This window comes from Phoenix dactylifera, chromosome 5 (genome assembly GCF_009389715.1).
Source record: "Phoenix dactylifera cultivar Barhee BC4 chromosome 5, palm_55x_up_171113_PBpolish2nd_filt_p, whole genome shotgun sequence".
Classification (NCBI taxonomy): domain Eukaryota; kingdom Viridiplantae; phylum Streptophyta; class Magnoliopsida; order Arecales; family Arecaceae; genus Phoenix; species Phoenix dactylifera.
Window position 1 is genome coordinate 9,005,972 of NC_052396.1, and position 20,126 is coordinate 9,026,097.

The following is a 20,126-nucleotide window of genomic DNA, read 5'->3' on the forward strand; positions in this document are numbered from 1 at the left end:
GCGGCGACCCTTCCAGCGAGCTCCTGAACTTCCTTTACTTTGGTCGGAGGGGACATACCTTGGATGGCCTTGATTTTGTCCGGGTTGGCTTCGATACCCCGCTGGTTGACAATGAAACCAAGGAACCTCCCGGCCGAAACGCCAAAGGCGCACTTCGCTGGGTTCAGCTTCATGCGAAACTTCCGTAAGATGGTGAAAGTCTCCTCCAGATCCGCGATGTGCTGGTCTGCCTGGCGGCTCTTCACCAGCATATCGTCCACGTACACCTCCATTTTCCGGCCGATTTGCTCTTTGAAGATTTTGTTGACGAGGCGCTGGTAAGTGGCGCCAGCATTCTTCAGACCGAAGGGCATTACTTTGTAGCAGTACAGCCCCCGGTCCGTTATAAAGGCAGTTTTCTCCTCGTCCTGTGGGGCCATCATTATCTGGTTGTAACCGGAGAAGGCGTCCATGAAAGACAGCAGCTGATATCCGGAAGTCGCGTCGACCAGTTGGTCTATCCGCGGAAGCGGGAAGCTATCCTTAGGGCACGCCTTGTTCAGGTCGGTATAGTCGACGCACATCCTCCACTTTCCGCTCGCCTTCCGGACAAGTACAACATTTGCCAGCCACTCGGGGTAACTCACCTCTCTTATGAATCCTGCCTCCAAGAGTTTGTCTACCTCCTGGTCGACCACCCGGATCCGATCCGGGGCACAGTGTCTCTTCTTCTGCTTCACTGGCCGGTGGGTCGGGTCGACGTTGAGGGCGTGAGAAATGACCTCCGGGCCGATCCCAGGTACATCGGCCGCCGACCAGGCAAATACATCGGCATTGGCTCGGAGGAATTCCACCAACCGGGCCCGAGCTCCCGGGTCGAGATTGGCGCCGACCCGGACCACCCGGTCCCGGCGGCCTTCCTCGAGGGGAACTTCGACCACACCCTCGGTCGGCTCCCCCTGCCGCAAGGCCACCTCGTCTCTGGCATCAAGGGACTCGACGCTTAGGGCTTCTGCGGGCTTCTTCCCTTTGAGAGTCGCTAGGAAACATTGCCGTGCGGTCGGTTGGTCGCCTCGGACCTCCCCGATCCCGACCGCCGTGGGGAACCGCATGAGCAAGTGGTACGTAGAGACCACCGCGCGAAGGGCGTTCAGTCCGGGTCGTCCGAGGATAGCGTTGTAGGCTGAGGGAACACGGACGACCAAGAACCCGAGTCGCACCGTGGCTTCTGCGGGTGCGACTCCCGCAGTCACAGGCAGCTCAACGACACCTTCCACCGGGACAGCGTCACCGGTGAATCCTATGAGGGGGGTGGATATTTTGTGCAACAATTGTCTGGACAAGCCCATCTTTTGGAAGGCCTCGTAAAACAAGATATCAGCTGAGCTTCCACTATCCACAAGAACACGCCTTACATCATAGTTTGCCATAGTGAGGGAGATCACCATGGCGTCATCGTGGGGGGTCTGAACCCCCTTTACATCCTCATCACAAAAGGTGATTACATTGCCGACCCTCTGCCTCTTTGCGACGGCCGCCCCTGACGCTTCCGTCGAGCCCCCTGCGTTCCTCACGGGCCGGGGGCAGCCCCCAGTGATAGTGTGGATCACGCCCGCAACGGGTCGATTCTGCTCCCAAGGCTCCGGAGGAGCCGGGTCGGCCGAACGCGGGTCTGCGGGGGGACGTCGGTCGCTCACATATCGACCGAGACGCCCCCGACGGATGAGAGCCTCGATCTCGTCCCGAAGCTGGAAGCAGTCCTCTGTGTCGTGGCCGTGGTCTCGGTGGTACTCACAGTACGCCCGGGAGGGCCTCTTCCCAGGTATCCTCCGCATCTGTCTCGGGGCCGGGAGGTCCTCCCGCCCCTTGATCTCCATAAGGATCTGGGCCCGGGGAGTCAGGAGAGGGGTGTACCGGTTGAAACGTCGGGGCGGAGAACGAGGGCGCGGGGCGCCGTGGTTCTTCGCCGGCGACGGGCTTCTGCGCCGACGCTGGGGCGTCGGGCTCCTCCTCTGGCGTGCCTCTTTCCGCCTTTTCTTCCCAAGCTTTGGAGGGATCTCGACGGCCTCCTTGCTCTGGTGGGCGGCCGCCTCCTCGGCGTCCGCATACTGGTTCGCCCGGGACAACAGCTCTGGGAAGCTCCGCGGCAGGCGTTTGTCCAGGGAGAAGGTGAGTCTGCCCTTCCGGAAGCCACGCTTCAGGGCTGAAAGAGCTACCTCCTGACTCAGGTTCCGGACCTCCAGCGTAGCCCTGTTGAAGCGGGTAAGATAATCCCGCAGGCTTTCTCCCTCGTTTTGCCGGACATCAAAGAGGGAGTCGGAGACCAGTCGCCGCCGGCTACTGACGGCGAAATGAGTGATGAAGAGGCGGGTGAACTGGTCGAAGGACCGGATTGAGTCAGCCTCCAGCCCGGCGAACCACGCCCTCGCCGGGCCACGGAGGGTTGCCGGGAAAGCCTTGCAGAGAAGGGGATCTGATGCTCCGTGGAGGAGCATGAGGGTCCTGAAACTCTCGACGTGATCCCGCGGGTCCGCCGCCCCGTCATAGGGCTCAATCGCCGGCATTTTGAACCCCGGCGGATTCGGGGTCCGCAGGATCCTCGAAGCAAGCGCCGGCTGGGAGGAGATCTCTAAGTCGGCGAAGGGATCTTTGGAATGGCCCTTCAGGACCTGGAGTTGTCGGTGGAGATCGTCCACCCGCCGGTCCAGGGAGCGCGACCGGTGGGTGGGAGACAAGGAGCGGCGAGAGGGGGACCGACTGGAGCGCGGGTTCCTCGAGGACTGGGGGGTCTGGAAACGCGCCCGGGCCCGCCTCTCGTACCCCGCGCAGCTCCGGTGGGAAGGTCCCGGCAGAATGGAGCGTGCTCGAGAATCCTCCTCGCGCCGACGCTCCTCCCCATGGGAGAGGAAGGAGCGCGGGTTGAGGAGGACAGGCGAACGCTCAGGTAGCGGCGGCTCCTGAGCCCACTGCGGCGCCCGGGACATCGCACCCTGCAGATTCTGCACCGTCTCCGCGAGGGTGCGAACCTGCTGGGTTAGCTGGTCGAACTGGGCGGCTTCGACCGTCTGAATGGGCGGTGGGGCGGTGGAGTGTTGCTGAGAGTGTGTTGGAGATGCAGCGGCCTCCCGGCCAGAGGCGCGAGAGGCCCCGCGACCGGGAGCATTGGAAGCTCCACGACCACCTCGCCGTGCCATTACGATCGCTCTGAGATCCGGTGCCCTTCCTCTAGCGCCAACTGTTGCTGGGGGTCCAAACCGAGAATGATTGGCACAGCGGTGTGAACGGGGTTCCCTTTGAATTGCTTTGGTTGCGCTCCGCCCTCCGCCGGAAAACCTGCAAGCAAGCCTCGCACCACCTCCAGGGTAGTGGGGGCCCTCCGACGATCAAGTCAGGGGAGATCGAAGGAGAAGGAGAAGGAGAGGTAGCAGGTAAAATGATACTCTGAAAAATCTTTCTTACCCTCCCCTTCCCCCCCAGCCGCATATATATCAGGCTGGGGGGTTTTTCTGGGGATTGGTCATCGTGTGGCACGATGGGGTTGCCACTGACATGGTCGTTACAGGGCGTCGTGGGGCAGCGCCGGGTACGGCCATGGCAGGGCGTAGTGGAGCTCCGCTTTGTACGGCTGTTACAGGGGATCGTGGGGCAGCGCCGGATACGGCCGTTGCAGGGAGTAGTGGAGCAGGGGGCCGCGGCGTGCCTCAGGGGAACAGTCTGTTGTTGTCAAGAGATTGCCGACTTGGGGTCGGATTGCTGGATCAAGGGGCACCCGACTCGGGGTCGGGCTGCGGAGCCGAGGATATCCGACCTGAGGTCGGATTGCTGGATCAAGGAGCAGCCGACCCGGGGTCGGGCTGCGGAGCCGAAGATATCCGACCCGAGGTCGGATTGCTGGATCAAGGGGCACCCGACTCGGGGTCGGGCTGCGGAGCCGAAGATATCCGGCCCGGGGTCGGATTGCTGGACCAAGGGGCAGCCGACTCGGGGTCGGGCTGCGGAGCCGAAGATATCCGACCCGAGGTCGGATTGCTGGATCAAGGGGCAGCCGTAGTCTTCCTGGGCGCGCGTGCCGGTCACGTGGGGCATGGTGGCTAAGTTCCCCCGTAACAATAACCTAATTAATAAATAGGTTAAATGGGTTAACCTGTTTACGACTTGAACCTATTTAGGCCAAACACAAACCTGTTTATGGCGAGTCGAACACGGATCGTGTTGGCGGGTTGAACACGGATCGTGTTGGCGGGTCGGGTCATATTTTACCACCCCTAGCCAACAACCACCTCACAAATATCGCCTCCAAAGCCGAAATGGACGAACTCAGGGAGGAAAGAGGGACGAAGATATGGACGAACTCAGGGAGGAAAAATGAAGAACCGAAGACGAAATGGATTGCGGGCGCGGGATTTGTTCTAGCTATTGGGCCTGAGGCGATGCCGCGGTGGGTCATGGACTCATAGATAGGATTACTGATGGATCCATCATCTGGATTCTAAATCCTAGAGGACCCGATATGACCTAACTATCTGAATCCGCCATCGGATGAAGAAAACAATATTCGAATCCAACCCAAATCAAATACGGAAATGGATACGGTCGGATCAAATCCGACCCGCTTTCAACCTTGGCGGAGCATTCCAAACAGTTTACTGCCATTAATCACTAGGGGTGCAAATGGGTCATCCTTTGTGGCCGACGCCATGGAATTTGGAAATGAAAAGAAGGGATTTGGGTTTTCTGGAGAACGATTGGGTTTTGGGCTATCGAAGAAATTTGGACGGGGCGGCGGACACCCTTAGTTTCATTTTGGATTTCCCTTGTTTTACAATTTTTTAATTTATAATTATCAAAAATAATATTTTTCATATTTTTGAAATTAAAAATTAAATTTGGTGACGGAAATTTCTATCAGTATCCCGTCACTACCAAAAATAATCTTTTAAAAATTTATAAACACTTGGGTTACAATTTTTGTGACGGCTGAATTTGTTATTGTCTGGTTGCAATTTCGGTTACTAGTTTTGTGACTGATACCCCGTCACTACGGTGGTCGCTAAGTTTTGGCGCCAATCCTACCCACGTATTCTATGACCGGTCTGTCACTAATCTGTCACTAAGTTCACACCACGGTGACCAAATTTCTATCTGTCACTAATCCGTCACAAATAGTGACTGATAACGGGCCGTCATTAGTTTTCCGTCACTATACGCGTGTTTTCTGGTAGTGAATAAGGTCAACTAACCCGCCATAAGCAACTTAATAACTTACTATCAAACAACTTACTATTGAGCAAGACTAATAATAATTACAAGTACTCAAGCTCAACTCGTTAGCAAACTCACTCAATTTTTTTAAAAAAAAGACAAGCTTGAACAACTATTTCAAGATTGGTTGTAGCTCAAATACCCCTTTTGATGTAATGTGGCAAGCCTAATAGTGGCTTGCCTTCTTTACACACATAAAGCATGCTGCATGGAGGTACGAGAGTGGTTTCAGGCTTGCTATTGGTAGAAGGGTGCCTCCCTCTTCCCTTCCATTTTTAAAATGTTTGATCCACCAAATTCTAACATATTGAACCGTTGCAATGTCATCACTCCTTAATTTCATCTGCCCTTTGGTTCTCCATTCTCTATGGTCTTGGCTGAAGGTGCGAGACTTCGTTGCAACGTCCACCACTCGTGCTAAGGCTTAGAACCGATATTTTAATGCCCATGGTACTATTGAGCTTCCATCCATTATTCTCATATTTTAACATTTATAAAAAGAAAGAAAGATGGGTCTTCGACAATGATACTTTGCTTCTTTCTTCGAGCCCCTCTTTTCTGCCACCTTCCTGGAGATGATTATCGAAAGCTGCCGGATATTTGATATGATCATTGCTGATATGTTTTCGTAATGTCCTAATCCGGTATCTCCTTATGATTGACCTTCAAACACCACTCGGAAGAGAGGTTTGGATCAAAATTCAGGTGATCTTCTAATTGTTAAATTCTTTAGTAGAATCATGGGGCTCAGAACCGAGATATTTAATACTTGTTTCCTTTTAGAATGGTTAAACTTTTCAAGACCATAATACTTCAACACGCTATTTGTGATGACTAATTTTTTTATTTAACTTTTTTTTTCTTGGGTTCTTGGCTCTAGTTTCATGTCTTACCAAATTATTTTGGCTGATCCTCTGTTTAGTTCTTCCTTCCGTAGAAGAAAGACAGAGGGGTGAAGGATGACTATTGGAATAAAAAGATTTTATTTCTTTTATCTTCTATATCAATCATGACAAATGTGATTGCATCCAAAGATAATTTAATCAGCAATATAATATAACAAATGAAATAACTCTTATGAAGATTTTCTTTTTGGTTCAGGTCGACCACTCCATGGATTCAAGATGTGGGCAAAAGGTGCAAGGAACATCCTAATTCAGAAGATAAAGCAAGAAGTCAAATCTCCAGTGGGTTCTACCGACGGTCCTTGATGGACTAAGGGAACAAAGAGAGGAACAACCAAAATGTTCAGCGATCAATTTTCTCCATTATCTCAAGACAATTGTATAAAGAAAAAATACAATATAATTTATAAAATATTTTAAAGATAATTTGACAGAAAAAGATATAAGATGCTAATCATTGTATAATAAATTTATTAATGCATGTAGTTTTGCAAGTTTTATAGTTAGAGAACCTGAAAAATTTAATCAGACTAATGGGCATAGTTGTCACATGATAGGCATTCTCCGTATGAATATGTTAACCTTTAACAGTGAGACCTTAGCATTATCCAAAAGGAGCAGCATGGAAGGGCATCATTTACGTGAGGCTGGTTCTAGACGCGGACAGCATCTATCTTGGTGATTAAGTAGATTCAAAGCTAGCACAGCAACAATGACCGCCACCCGCTACTTCGGGACATACGCGGGCTCACAGATAGTTTGGCTACTTTCGGACCACTTATATTTATCAAAAGGCGAACAGTATTGCTGACTGGGTCTCCTCCTATGCTGTACATAATTCGGAAGAGATCCTTTGGGAGACTCATGAGTTTGTTGCTCCTCCTCTCCGTCAACTTTTCTTTTCTGACTTTATTGGTTGTACTCATGCTTAATCTGTGTGAGTCGTCGTTGTATTAAAAAAAACCTTGGTAAAAAAATATAAAATTATTAAAAAGATATTTGTATGTTCTTTCTATGTAGATAAGCACATTTGTATGCACATTCAGAAGAGAGACTTCCGAAAGTAGTAGCATAGGCGCGTGGGACAGAGAGATTTTTAAAGCATTAATATGTTGCGGCAACCAACTAAATGTTAAACCACGTTCATAAAATTCTCACAACAGTGATGGGAAGAAATCTAGACAGCCACCATCTCCACTTCCATGGTGCTCATAAAACTTCTAATCCTTCATGATTTTGAATCACCCTAGTTAAACAAGAAAGTTAATTTATTGAAGACGTATTCGTAATGATAACCACCCATATATTTATAAAAATGCCATTATACAAGCTAATAAATTGAGGACAATTTCCTTTCATTTTTATCCAAATTTTGTTATTTTTATGTCTTCTAAAAATTTATGCTAGATGTGTCAGAAATTTAGAAAAGTTTAGAAAACCATTTTCTACTTTTTATTTAAATTTATTTTATTTTCTTTAGATAAATTGTATTTCCAGGTATTAAGAAAAAATTATTGGTTTTAGAAAATCTCTCCTATCAAAATCCCTAGTTGTACTCAGTTTGTTAATCTATCAAGAATATTCAATAAATCTTTCTTTGAGATTTCTCTCAATTCATTGTAATGTGAGCTCTTTTTCTGGTTCATCGGTGCCTCATTTCAATGGGAGACTGAATAATCTCAGAGGCACTCCGAAGAACTCTATCCTATCCAAGTTTGGCAGCGCACAGGGATGGAAGGAAAACCTCCTTAATAGCATAGACTGGTTCAAGGAGGAAGAGAGCTGATCCCTATCTCGGGATGAGCGGTTCCAAGACTGGGGGCCAGTGATCGGCTACAACTGGTGTTGCACCAGAGAAGCTCACATGGAAATAGAGGTCCTAGCCGTTATGGTTGCCAAGAGGCCAATGAACGGCATCATCAGCATCGGATTTTTACATTAAGGATGGGTGTTTAGGAGTTATTTTATGTCCTTTTGCCCTTTTTGGCTCAGTGGGTAATCCATAAGCTTGATCAGATCAAATCATCTTTCTTCTAGGGTAGGACATTATTTTTAGGGCTCGTTTGGTTCACGGAAAAAGAAAAGGAAAAGTGTGGTTAATAGGAAAGTAATGAGATGCCTCTTGTTTGGTTGGAGTTTTCAAAGGAGAGAGATGAAAAAGTTGTATTCCCATGAGAATATGATTCCCATATTTTATGGAAAAGTTACTTTCCCATGAGGCAGGAATCACTCTAATTTTTATTTTTTTTCCAAAAAAACCTTTCAAAATTAAAGAGGCATTAAAGACTTAATTTTTATTAAGGGTATAATAGGATTACACATAACTTTTATAGGAAAGTGCTGGTCAACCAAACATAAGCACTCTGAAAATCTGTCATTTTTTCATGTTTAACCAACATACCAAAAGTACATTCTCAGGCATTCTCTTCTTAGAAATCTTCTTCTAGGAATCATATTCTTAGGAAGAAAAATGCTTTCCGCGAACCAAACGAGCCCTTAAGATTTCCCATTTTTTGTTTAAAAGAGCTAATGTCCTTTTGATTGAACACCTGATTCTTAAGGAAGGCAAGGAACACGAGATGCTTTTCCCATGAATGCAACTTCTCATTTATTAGTTTGTTCAATCATAGCAAAGAAAGCCACATTTACATGTGCATAGCTGGGACCCATAGCAGCAAGCACAAGAGTTGCTATAAACTTGTAGAACCTTCTTAAATTATCGACTAATCAGACTTGGTTTTGATTTGAGTTGTAATGCATGATGTCTTATGCTGTTGGCAAGACTAATTGCATGCTTGCTATACAACAAAACCTGCATCTGAGCCATCTCCAGTATCTGGGCTCAATTTGTAATTGTTTTGCATATTTATAAGAGTTAATTATGTTATTTCTCTTTGATTCGGTACCAGATTCTTGGAAGATGACTCAAGAGATGCATGCGGGATGCTTTGGTAGTAGATGGTAATTCTCATCCAGTACTTTTCACAAAAAAAAAAAAATCACTCATGTTCATACCTAATCACCTACCTAGGAACTCAATATTATATTCACTTTCTCACCTGTACTTCTGCAGAGAATGGTCTAGTTAAGCTTTGAATCATGTGATGTGAGTATGTATATGAGAATTACTAGCAACAAAACTAGAAAATGGTGCCTAAACAAACATGCTTGATCCGGCCACCTTCCATCCACTAGGGGTAGGGTTAGAAATGGGCTCGGGCTGGCCCGAGCCCTAACGAGCCGGCTCAACCTCGAGTTGGGCTTCGGGCTAGGCCCGAAAGATCTTAGGCCGGATTTGAATTTAAATGTAAAGTTCATTTATTTTTCGAATCAGGCTTGGATATGTCATTGCGTTGGTACTTCTACAAAGGATGGTCTAGTTAAGCTTAGAATCATATGATGTGAGTATGCATATGAGTATCCAAACTTAATTGCTAGCAACAAACCAACTAGGAAATGGTGCCTGAACAAACGTGCTTGATTCGATTGATTTATTTATTTGATTAGGGTTATATTAGTGCAAGAATGACTAAGAATATGGGATGAGTTGCGGGTGTCAACTGCTTAGAAAATTCTTTAGGGGAAAATTGGCCGGATTGTTGGGATTGAGGTTTGTGCATGGTTTAATTGGGAATGTGGTGTTAATTATGGGTTTGAAGACGAAAGGTTTTATTTTTGAAGGGAAATGTTGCTCCTGTTCTCATCTATATAGGTGACGGATTCGATTTTGGAGTTCTTCTCTCTTAATGATGATAATATCGTGATAAACATACTTGGTATCGTCTAAGAAACAAGTGAATTACATCTTCTTGATTAATTTGAGTGATTACTATAGATACTATCGTTTGATTTTAAATGTGTGAGAAACTGCTCTATCTTATTTGTCGCATAAATTTCAGATTTTGGCGGATTTCAACTGATGCTTGAAAAGAGGATCTAAATAAAACTGTGCATTTGTAAAGAGAATAGCTAAGCAACACCGGAGGGAGCATAGGGAACCCAAGCTAATAAGCGATATCCTTCATGGATTATGATCTCTTTACCTCAAAGATCGAAATGAGGATCTAAATGTTACCTGAGATTGAAATCAAACCCTAGAAATCCCTAACAAAAACATCTTTTTTGCCCAAAGATCATATATCAAACCCTATCAGGAGACTAGGGTTTCAAATTTCAGACAAGAAGGGCACCGCGTTTCAAAGCAACGAAGAAGATACAAACACAATGTGCAATTCGTTCACCGAAAATAGAAAAAAAATAAAGAGTGATGGAAGAGGAGAAGAAGAATGATTTGCACCCGCTATAAAAATAATGAAAGCATATAATTTACCAAAACTCTCATAAAAAAATAAATATAATTATCTTTATAGCTAATTATAGAATACAAATTATATGGCAACAAGGTTACATAAAGCCAACGAGCCAGAATTTAATGATCAATTGCTATAAAATGTCAATTTTTCATATATATATTTTTATTTTATCGTATGCTCTTAATTAGCAAAATAATTCATTATAACTAACCCAAGCTAATCTTAATATTTAATTTTTCTTAATAGTTTTTTTAAATGAAGGATAAAAATAGATATAAAGCTCTAGTGTTTTTTTCTATATATCACCATGAAGAGAGAGCTCCGCGGACCATAAGGTAACGAGCCCTCGTCCATTCGGTGGGTATACAATCTTGACTGCCGATTTATTCTCAAGTGTGGGCTCCACATACCAGCCACGAGCTTCCGAGTCAACTGTGCACATGCTCAGCGTTATCGAGTTCCCACCTACCAAAGCCTTTCCTACGCCACGGATATCACTTTATTGCCTACACTAGGGATATTGCTTTACTGCCATCAATACCAAGTTCCGAATTTCCTAACCGTGGAAGTCTCATTTCCTTTCATCTCCAGAAGAACTCTACAGAAGATAGAGAATGAACAAAGATATAGAATGAACAATATTGCAATAAACAACGAGGAGAATAGAGAGTTCGCAACAAAACTAGCCTCTATTGAATTTATAAATTCCTTATACACTTAATCGTATTTATTAATATATTAATATATTGATAATTTATATTTTATTAAAAACTAATAAAGCATTCTAACAAAATAAATATTAGATAAATAAATAAAAATATATTATATTCTAATAACTATATAATGAATAAAAAAGTAATATATTGGGGCTCCTATATTTTCTAAATAAAAAACTTCCAAGCACATAACGTGGGTTATTTAATAAAAATATTGATACAAAGTAATAATATTTTAACATATTAATTGAAGCTAATAATATTTAGCAAAAATATTAATATCAATAATATTACCAAAAGTAATAATATTTTTATTAATGATATTCTTAAAAAATTAATAATATTTAATTATATATTAATATATTAACAAAATTATATTTTATTAAAAACTAATAAAGTATTTATTAATAAAATAAATATTTTATTTATTAATAAAAATATATTATTGTCTAAATAACTATTTAATTAAAAAAAAATAATATTTTAGAAAAGATATATTTTCTAAACTAAAGAAATTACCTATGTGCGAAGGATGTGCGAAGCTTATGTGTTTGTTGTTACAATAAAACTTCAATCAATTCCCTCCATTATCTCATGCTAATTGCATAAAGATAAATTATAATATGAATTATCAAATATTTTAAAGATAAACTGATAAAAAAAATATAAGATGATAGTTTGGTATAATAAATTGATTGATGCATAGAGTTTTGCAAGTTTTATAGTTGATAAAGAATTTAGAAAATGCAGTCGTATTCATATTCCCATGTGATATTGCCACACTTTAGCATGAAACAATTGGCAAGAAAAACATGATCTCAGTCACTCACATTGTGCTTGGCATAACTTCTAAGCTGAATAATCTATCTGGGCTAGGGGACCAGGCCAATCTGGGTTGGGCCCGAGCACTCTCGCAGCCCACAACTTTCAGGCTCCTCGCTGCTTTAATGATGTTTCTTTCCCGTTTTTCTTTCTCGCGAGGCTATTCCGAATAATACCACCAACACCAACGCTGGCTAGGCTTTTTCCCTTTTTTTTTTTTTTTTGGTGTTTTCGGGTTATTCTATGGGAGAGGCCTAGACAATGGCGATCAACGGAAACAGAAAGAGGGCGTCCATAAGCTTAATCAAAACCTAGGCCAGCAGAACAACCTCTGCACCAGAAGAGCTCTCATATAGAGGGAGAAATTTGCATCGTCAACTCGTCACTGAATCATATGATTGCCGGAGTTTCAAATTACATCAAATTATTTCTCCATATAATTAGTTTTTAATTTCAACCAAATGACTATTTGCAAATTGATCCGAGAATCCAGCTACTTGGTGTCAAATCATTGGTGTCAACCTACTTTACAAAGTAAATCCTCAAGCAAAAATTCCTTTTATTTTTAATCTAATAATTAATAAAATAAAATATCCTTCCAATATGCCTATCAACCAAAGTAAATATTTGATCATCAATTTCCTTCATCATCTCAAGCTACTTTTTCTCATTTTTATAAAAAACGAGATACAATGTCATCTATATTTTTTACAAAAAAATAAATGAATTGATATTAAATTTTAACCAGATATACTAAATTTATTAATGAACATTGTAAAGGTACAAAGTAGAAGTTTTATCATAGATATATAACTTGATACTTTGAAAATGTAATTATAAGTTTTTTTAATTCAAATGAATACAGATATATTGGATACTAAAAGTATGTATATAAAAATTGATATAAGCCCATTAAACTTTGTGAGCATAAAATAGTTTAATGCCATAAAATCAAAGATATCACTTAATACAATTAATACATTTATGTTAGATCTCCCGTTCGGACCAATGGTTACTATGAGATTAAAATGGAATCACAGCAACAATAGTTATCCATCCATATCCATAAATTTAAATTTATATCGGGAGAGCCCGCACACATGTTATCATATATTATTCGGTCCATTTCCACCCTACAAAGAAATCTCCCAGGAAAACAATGAGGAAGAAATCCATGGAATACTGAAAGGAAAAGTAAAGGCAAATCCATTCCTGCTCTGTGCTTTTTTTAAAGAAAAAGGAAACAATTCAATTATTCAGAGAGAAAAAAGAGGGAACTAAACTCACTCTAACTCCGGTCACCGTCCTCCACCCCATAACCCTGAAGGGCCTCTCCAGTAAGCCGGCAGATCCGCCACTGCGGCAGCACCTCCGCCCCCATCTCCTCGTAGAAGCTAATCGCATTCGCGTTCCAATCGAGCACGCACCACTCCACCCGCCCCATCCCCATCTTCGCCGCCTGCGCCGCCACCGCCGACAGCAGAATCCGCCCAAACCCCCTCCGCCGCCACGCCGCCCTCACAAATATATCCTCCACGTACAGCCCCGGCTTCGCCAGGAACGTCGAGTAGTTAGGGAAGCACAGCACGAACCCCACCACCACCGCCCCTCCGCCGCGCGGCGACGCGAACTCCGCTGCCTCCGGGTCCTCCACTGGGGACTTCAGCTCCACCCGCCGGACGATCGGGCGGAAGAGAGAGGGGTTCGCCGCGTCTTTGGGCTCTTCGTCGCCTTGGGAGAAGGGATTCGTGGAGAGCTCGAGAATGAGGACGGTGAAGGAGTGGAAGGGCGGAGGTGGAGGAGAGGGGAAGAGGGTGGAGGACAGGGAGGACTCGGTGGCGGAGAAGAGGTGGGTCAGCTTCTCGAACTCTGCCATCTGGCGGATGAGGCGGTGGATGTGGGGCACGTCCCAGCTGTCGGCGAGACGGATCCGAGCCCACACGGCGGCTGGTTGCTCCGGTGTGGCGGCGGAGGCGGCGGCGGAGGAGGAGGACATGGTGAAGCCGCTAGGGTTTTGAGGAAAGGAGTTTGGGATGCGGCTGCGGCTGCCAGGATTCGAGGGATCGGGTGTTGGAGAAACGGATGGAGTGACGAGGGGCGAGGTATCGGTTTCGAATGGGCCCAGTGGGCTGGTAGAGTTGACTCATCCAACGGGCTCAATACTTCTCGAGTAAGGTCAATCCCCAATAAAATTAAAAATCTATAACTGTTGTTGGTGACAATAAAATTAAATCACTAAAAATTATATTTTTGTTGACGAAAACTAAGATTTGCTATTCAATTAGTGTTGCTAATTTTTTAGTAACAAAAATTATATTCATGAAATAACTTTCGTCATAATAAATAAGAAACCAAAAGTTGTAGTAACTAAATACTAGTCTAAGATTTAAATATTAAACTTGTATTAAGCTTGATTCAACTAAGAATTGGATCACTAATCTAATCTGATTTGAATTAAAAATATACTAAAAATTAAACTATATAAAATATTAAAAGTTTTCTATATTAAATATATTACTTTTTAATTGCAATATGAATAAAAACAATTATGACTTATGTGATTTTAAAGAAGTTTAAAAAATATATACAATTATTGGAATATACCGATTACTGATCTTTCAAAATATTTTAATAAAAAGTTTTCAAAATATTATAAAGAATAAAATAAAATTAATTATTTTTTTGTCAAAAGAAAGAGAATTAAACTTTATATTAAAAATCTAATTATTAAAATATGAATTATCATAACATAATTGAAATGAGCATTCTTGTATAATGTGAATATGTTCGAATAAGCCTGATAAACCATACCTATATATTAGAAGTCAATATTGTCATAGTGGTTGAGTAGCATGCAACAATAGATTTTGGATTTGATTAAGGATGGCAATTTATAATTCGATTGTCAATCTAACCCATGAACGATCCATTTTAAGCAAGTTTAGTTGTGACAAAAATATGTTTGGGTCGTAAATGACTTAATCCGTCTAAACCTATTTATTAAATAGGTTGGATTCAGATTTAAACATTTGCCCATTTAACCCATTTTGATCCATATAATAATTAGGTCGGGTTATAACTCGACCCATTTAACCCATTTAACATAACCGATCTATTTAACCTATTTAAAATCTGATTAACCTATTTTTGACATATTTAACTCGATCTGCTTAACCTATTTAACTTGTTTAAATCTATTTAACCCGTTAAAAATTCTTCTAACTCATTTAAGTTGTATAATAAATGTATTATATATGTTGGATCGGGTTACCTATTTAATAAAAAGATTGGATATAGATTTGAAATTTTGACTAGTTTAATAAATAGGTCGAGTTTGGATTGATAAATTTTTGACCCAACCTGCATCTAACCCAATCAATATCTGACCTAATCAAACCCGATTGCCACCGATAGATTGGATTCCTTGTATAGGTATATAAAAGAATTTTCTTTTCTATTAATTTGTAAACATTTATCCAGAACCATATCTAAATCTAATTCGACCAAATATCAAAGCGGACTTGGTCGGATAATATTTATCTTATTTACTACTCTAAAATTTATCTAATCTTTTAGACGAATTTTTTATACTTTTTTTGACTAATGATATTGTCACAAAATTATAATTTTTTTCGTGATAAGTTTGTTTATGTCACTATATATTAATCTTTGATGGTGAAAAATATGTCATATTATGATAAAATTTTCAATTTTGTATGGTGGAAACTATCATTACCAAATAATACTATATCATTTAGTGATGAATATATTTTTGTCCCAATTAATATATATTTGTTGATGAAATATTTCTATCGTCACTAGATATCTTTAGCGACACACTTTTTATATATATTTTTTTCTGGTGATGATTTTTTTCGTCAAGTATACTGTTTTTCTTGCACTTTAATCTACCTTTCCCCACCCGGTCACACCCATTCAAAAAAATCCCTTCAAGTGAGTCTAGCAAAATCAAGGAGCCCTCCTTTCTTATCTAACAAAACTATTTTTACCTTCCAACCAACGAGAACCTTAAAATGAATGTATCACATTTCTATAGTTTCCATCAAGAAAAGCAATGACCTGTTTCAAACCAGAGCCAAACAACTCGGTACTGTGTACTTATAAGACAGAATAAATGCTGAAGCTACAAACAAGACGGTCAAATGAAGTGGCAAGCTACAAAAATTTTCAACCTCCTCTGAACCATCATGGAAGTAGGACCTGCAGGACTGCAAGCAAGCCTCAAAACCTTTCACAGAACCCTTTAATGCAGTTGATGATCTAAGGCTCCTGCTCTACGGAAGATGATTAAGAAGCTACCAAAGTTTCATTTCAGATAACAATCCATCCATATCCCACTAAGGTCAAGCTCCGCGACAGCCTAGATCTCTGTCATCTTTTTCTTTGTATGCTTTCTTTGCACAAGGTAAAGAGGTAAACATCATAAATCCTTGGGAGACAATCATTGCTTGCTATGTTTGGTTGGGGGTCATGAGGTTGGATGAATGGAGTTGGAAGGATCAATGATCCCAATCCACTGTTCGGGTCAAAAAATTTCTTAAAAATAATGGATGAAAAACAAGAATTGCTGGTCCATCCTGGCCCACCAATTGCCATCCTCCTAATTTTGGGAAGATGCAAAAAATGATGAATGGAGTATGTGATAATGTGAAACATGGCGTTTCTACGTCAACAAAATTGCCCTTTATTATTTTTTTTTTTACAAAACTCCAACACTTCTTCATTTATTCATTTATTTTATTTATATATATTATTTTATTTAGCAGTAACAAAGACCAAATAAAATGTGAATATAGTACAACAAGAAAAGTTCTCTCTCCATCAAATATTGTTTCTGGGGATATTCCATCTGATAAAAATTACTGTTTTGATTCATTAGCTGAAAAATGGAGAGTTAAAATGCGATAGAATGCAGAAGCAGGCATGCTTCATGATTGTTGTATGATTTCCAAATACTTTTCTTCGCTCAACTATTGCTTGACAATTAATCTTCAACACAACTGTTCTGTTGAATTGTTCATATCTTAAGTACTTACTGAAACATTTGACCTAATAAGACATTTTTTTTCTCTTTGAATTGACTGGTGAAATAAGACCTACTGTTTATGTAAATTTGGTCTCCCCAGTCAGCCCCGTGATTCAATAAGGCCCAATAAAAAAAAACAAAAGAGGAAACTTGAATGGGCATCTGCATGAATATTGACTGCTAATAGAACAAAACTTTACCGTATTCACCAAATTGTTCTCGTTTGTGACGGTCTCAAAAACCTAGACATGAGTCCACTGCAAAAGATGTCCTATAAATTCTTTCCCCTTTCCAGCCCAATATATTCATACATCTCACTGGATAAAAGTAACTTAGGCTTTTTTGTTACTGCTGTATAGATAAATTGGTATCAGTAACTTTCATGAATTCAATTGTAGTAGTTCACCTCCGCTTTGAAAGACAACTATTCATCAACCATTATTGAATTTTTTTTGGATCAGCTCAAATCACTAAGCAAGTTTAGACATCAGGGTTATTCAAGAATGTTCAGATAGCCTAGACAATATATTGGGCAACATATCTAATTTCTGATTATATATATCGATTTGGTATGCAATAAATGCCTCAGTTGCTGAGCTTGCTACTCTTTTCTTCACTTTCTTTCCGAATTAATGCTTGTCCTATTAGCTTGTGTACTTATGGTTAATTTTGATATTTGCATTGGTATTTATGTTCAACTAGAGAGAAACAATTTGACAATGGAAAGTATAAACAGATTAACCATCCACAAAATTAGCAGCCCGTTAAAAAATATATAACACAATCTCATGGGAAGGCCAGTGCACCAAAAATATCAACCCAAAGAAAACCAACCAAGATAGACATTAGATACGATTTTTGACCAAACACATTATTTAGAATCAATACAGCATTGATTTCACCACCGTTTTCCAAAAAAAAAAACCAGAAAAGTTCGGTAATAAAAGGGAAGAGCTTTCAACACATCCACTAGACGGAGAGTTCCACAAGGAAACCTAGCTTAGAGATGAGTTTTTGATGACAACACATGATGGAAGCAAAGCAAGAGGTTTCAACATGTATGTACACATATATTTACAACAGTATGTAGGAACGACAACCTTAGACGGAGAAGGCAGTGACCGTATCAACGTGAGAAGATTAAGTTCGTTCAAGAATGCCTGCATGGTACAATAGAGCCCACAAATGTGCAATAAACTCCCCACCTGTGACTAGTTTTTCTGCATGTGCTGCTGCGTTATCTGATGGAGCAAGGAATGGTTTCAACTCCACCCAAAATTTTGCCAAGACCCTCCACCTCCGTTCTTCATCTTCTACGTCCATCGCCAGCTGCTTTGCTAATTTTGCACCCATTTCTATGATATTATGATCTCCTGTATCTCCAGTCTGCATCACCTTCTCACACATGCCATCCTTACTTTAAAACTCCTTCAAGAATGTCCTGGTTTCAGATACTATCTCTTTTTTTGTTTTTTTTTTTGCTGAAACTTCAGATACTATCTCTTTTGTGTTTTTTTTTTTTTGCTGAAACTTCAGATACTATCTCTTCAACCATGTATTTTACAGAAGAACCTTCAACCGGTTCTCTAGCTCCATCCCGCCCTCCCTCGGTTCCCTTCCTCTTGGCTTCCTCCGCCTCGACCGCAACCGTCTCACCGGCCCTATGCCTTGCTCGCTTTCCCGATCACATAATCTCCAAACAATAATAATAATTTTTAATCAATTTAAATCAGGATCTTAAATAAATAATTCTCATAATTAATTGGTCTAACGTAACATAAGACAAAAACAATGCCAACTAATTATTATGATTCAATTCAAATAAAATATTCAAACTAAACTAGCCTAACTATAGCCTATACTAGAAGTCCAGTAATTGTGAATATTTAGCACACTCTCCCAAGTCCCAAGCAATTATTAGTCATGATCTAAAAAATAAAAAAAGAAAAAATAATGAGCCGTAGTATGCTAGCTCAGTAAGCAACATAATACAATAAATGAAGTCTAAGCATGCCAAATAAATAGATAATATTAAGATACTGATGGAAATAAATCAATTTTTTGTAAAACGTGTGTATATATATATATATATTATTTTTATAAACTGATACTAAAGACCCAACATCAAGCTATGGCCAAGTAACCTAGTGTCATGGTTTAGATAGTAGATACAAGGTGCATAAAATTTCAGATAACAGATACCCACTATTCTAATTATCAATGGCTCCATGTCAAAACTAGTTTCTTAGATTCTAAGTCGACAGGGCCAATGAATAATTCTAATTATCGGGTCCAGATTATAGTCGTACTGAGACTACATATATATATATATATATAATAAATTTTATACTATACCCAATCATATCTTCCAAATTTTATCTTATAAGAATAGCATAACACATAATATATGTTCAAACAATTATTACTGTAATAACATGTCTGACCTGTTTAATCAAGTATAAAATAAATATCACTATCAAATAGAATAATCTAATTACCACTTTACTAAAATTCTAAAAATATGCTTTGAAGCATTAAGTTACTTACCTCTTCTTGTTTCAAAATTCTACTATAATTAGATGGGTTAGATTCACATGCTTTAATATCATTAAAATATAATCAACTTTATCATTACCTTGAAAGCCAATCAAAGTTAAAAATTAAAATATTATTGTGGATATGGCCTTATGCCCAAATCAAGTGGAGGAAAGGTAAGGTCAATTTGGCGGCGGTATCCGACCGCATTGCTCGATTTGAATAAGGTAAACTGAACTAGTTAAGATCAAACATGATTTAAGCGACTCAATGAAGATCAATGATGACCGAATTTTAAAGAGACCTGACAAGGGTCGAGGTAATGGGTCGGCCTATCACCTGGGCACCGGAGTAGTTTTTTTTTTTTTGGTACAGCAGTGGTTCATACCCTACAGGTATGGACGCGACCAACAAAATCAGAAAATAACAAGACAGATAAAGAAGCCGGTACTCTACCACCCTCCATCCACACAAAACCTCCAGAGTGGTGGGCTGCATAGGAGGCAGCCCAATCAACCACTCCATTTGCTTCCTTGTAGGTATGTGT

The 20,126-nt window shown here is 41.0% G+C and overlaps 1 protein-coding gene across 1 annotated transcript; it reads right to left on the reverse strand.

Annotated features, from left to right (window-relative positions):
• Positions 1-10,586: 10,586 nt before the first annotated feature.
• LOC103703648 (probable acetyltransferase NATA1-like) lies at positions 10,587-14,101 on the reverse strand. The gene is made up of 2 exons (XM_008786573.4): positions 13,285-14,101; positions 10,587-11,057 (listed from the first exon to the last, which is right to left on the reverse strand). Exon 1 carries the CDS (start codon positions 13,991-13,993, stop codon positions 13,286-13,288), a length of 708 nt encoding a protein of 235 aa, XP_008784795.1. The 5' UTR covers positions 13,994-14,101; the 3' UTR covers positions 10,587-11,057; position 13,285.
• Positions 14,102-20,126: the final 6,025 nt, after the last annotated feature.

Bases quoted from the DNA above. Each gene is read 5' to 3' on its own strand.
- LOC103703648 (XM_008786573.4), bottom strand. From the start codon at position 13,993: ATGTCCTCCTCCTCCGCCGCCGCCTCCGCCGCCACACCGGAGCAACCA.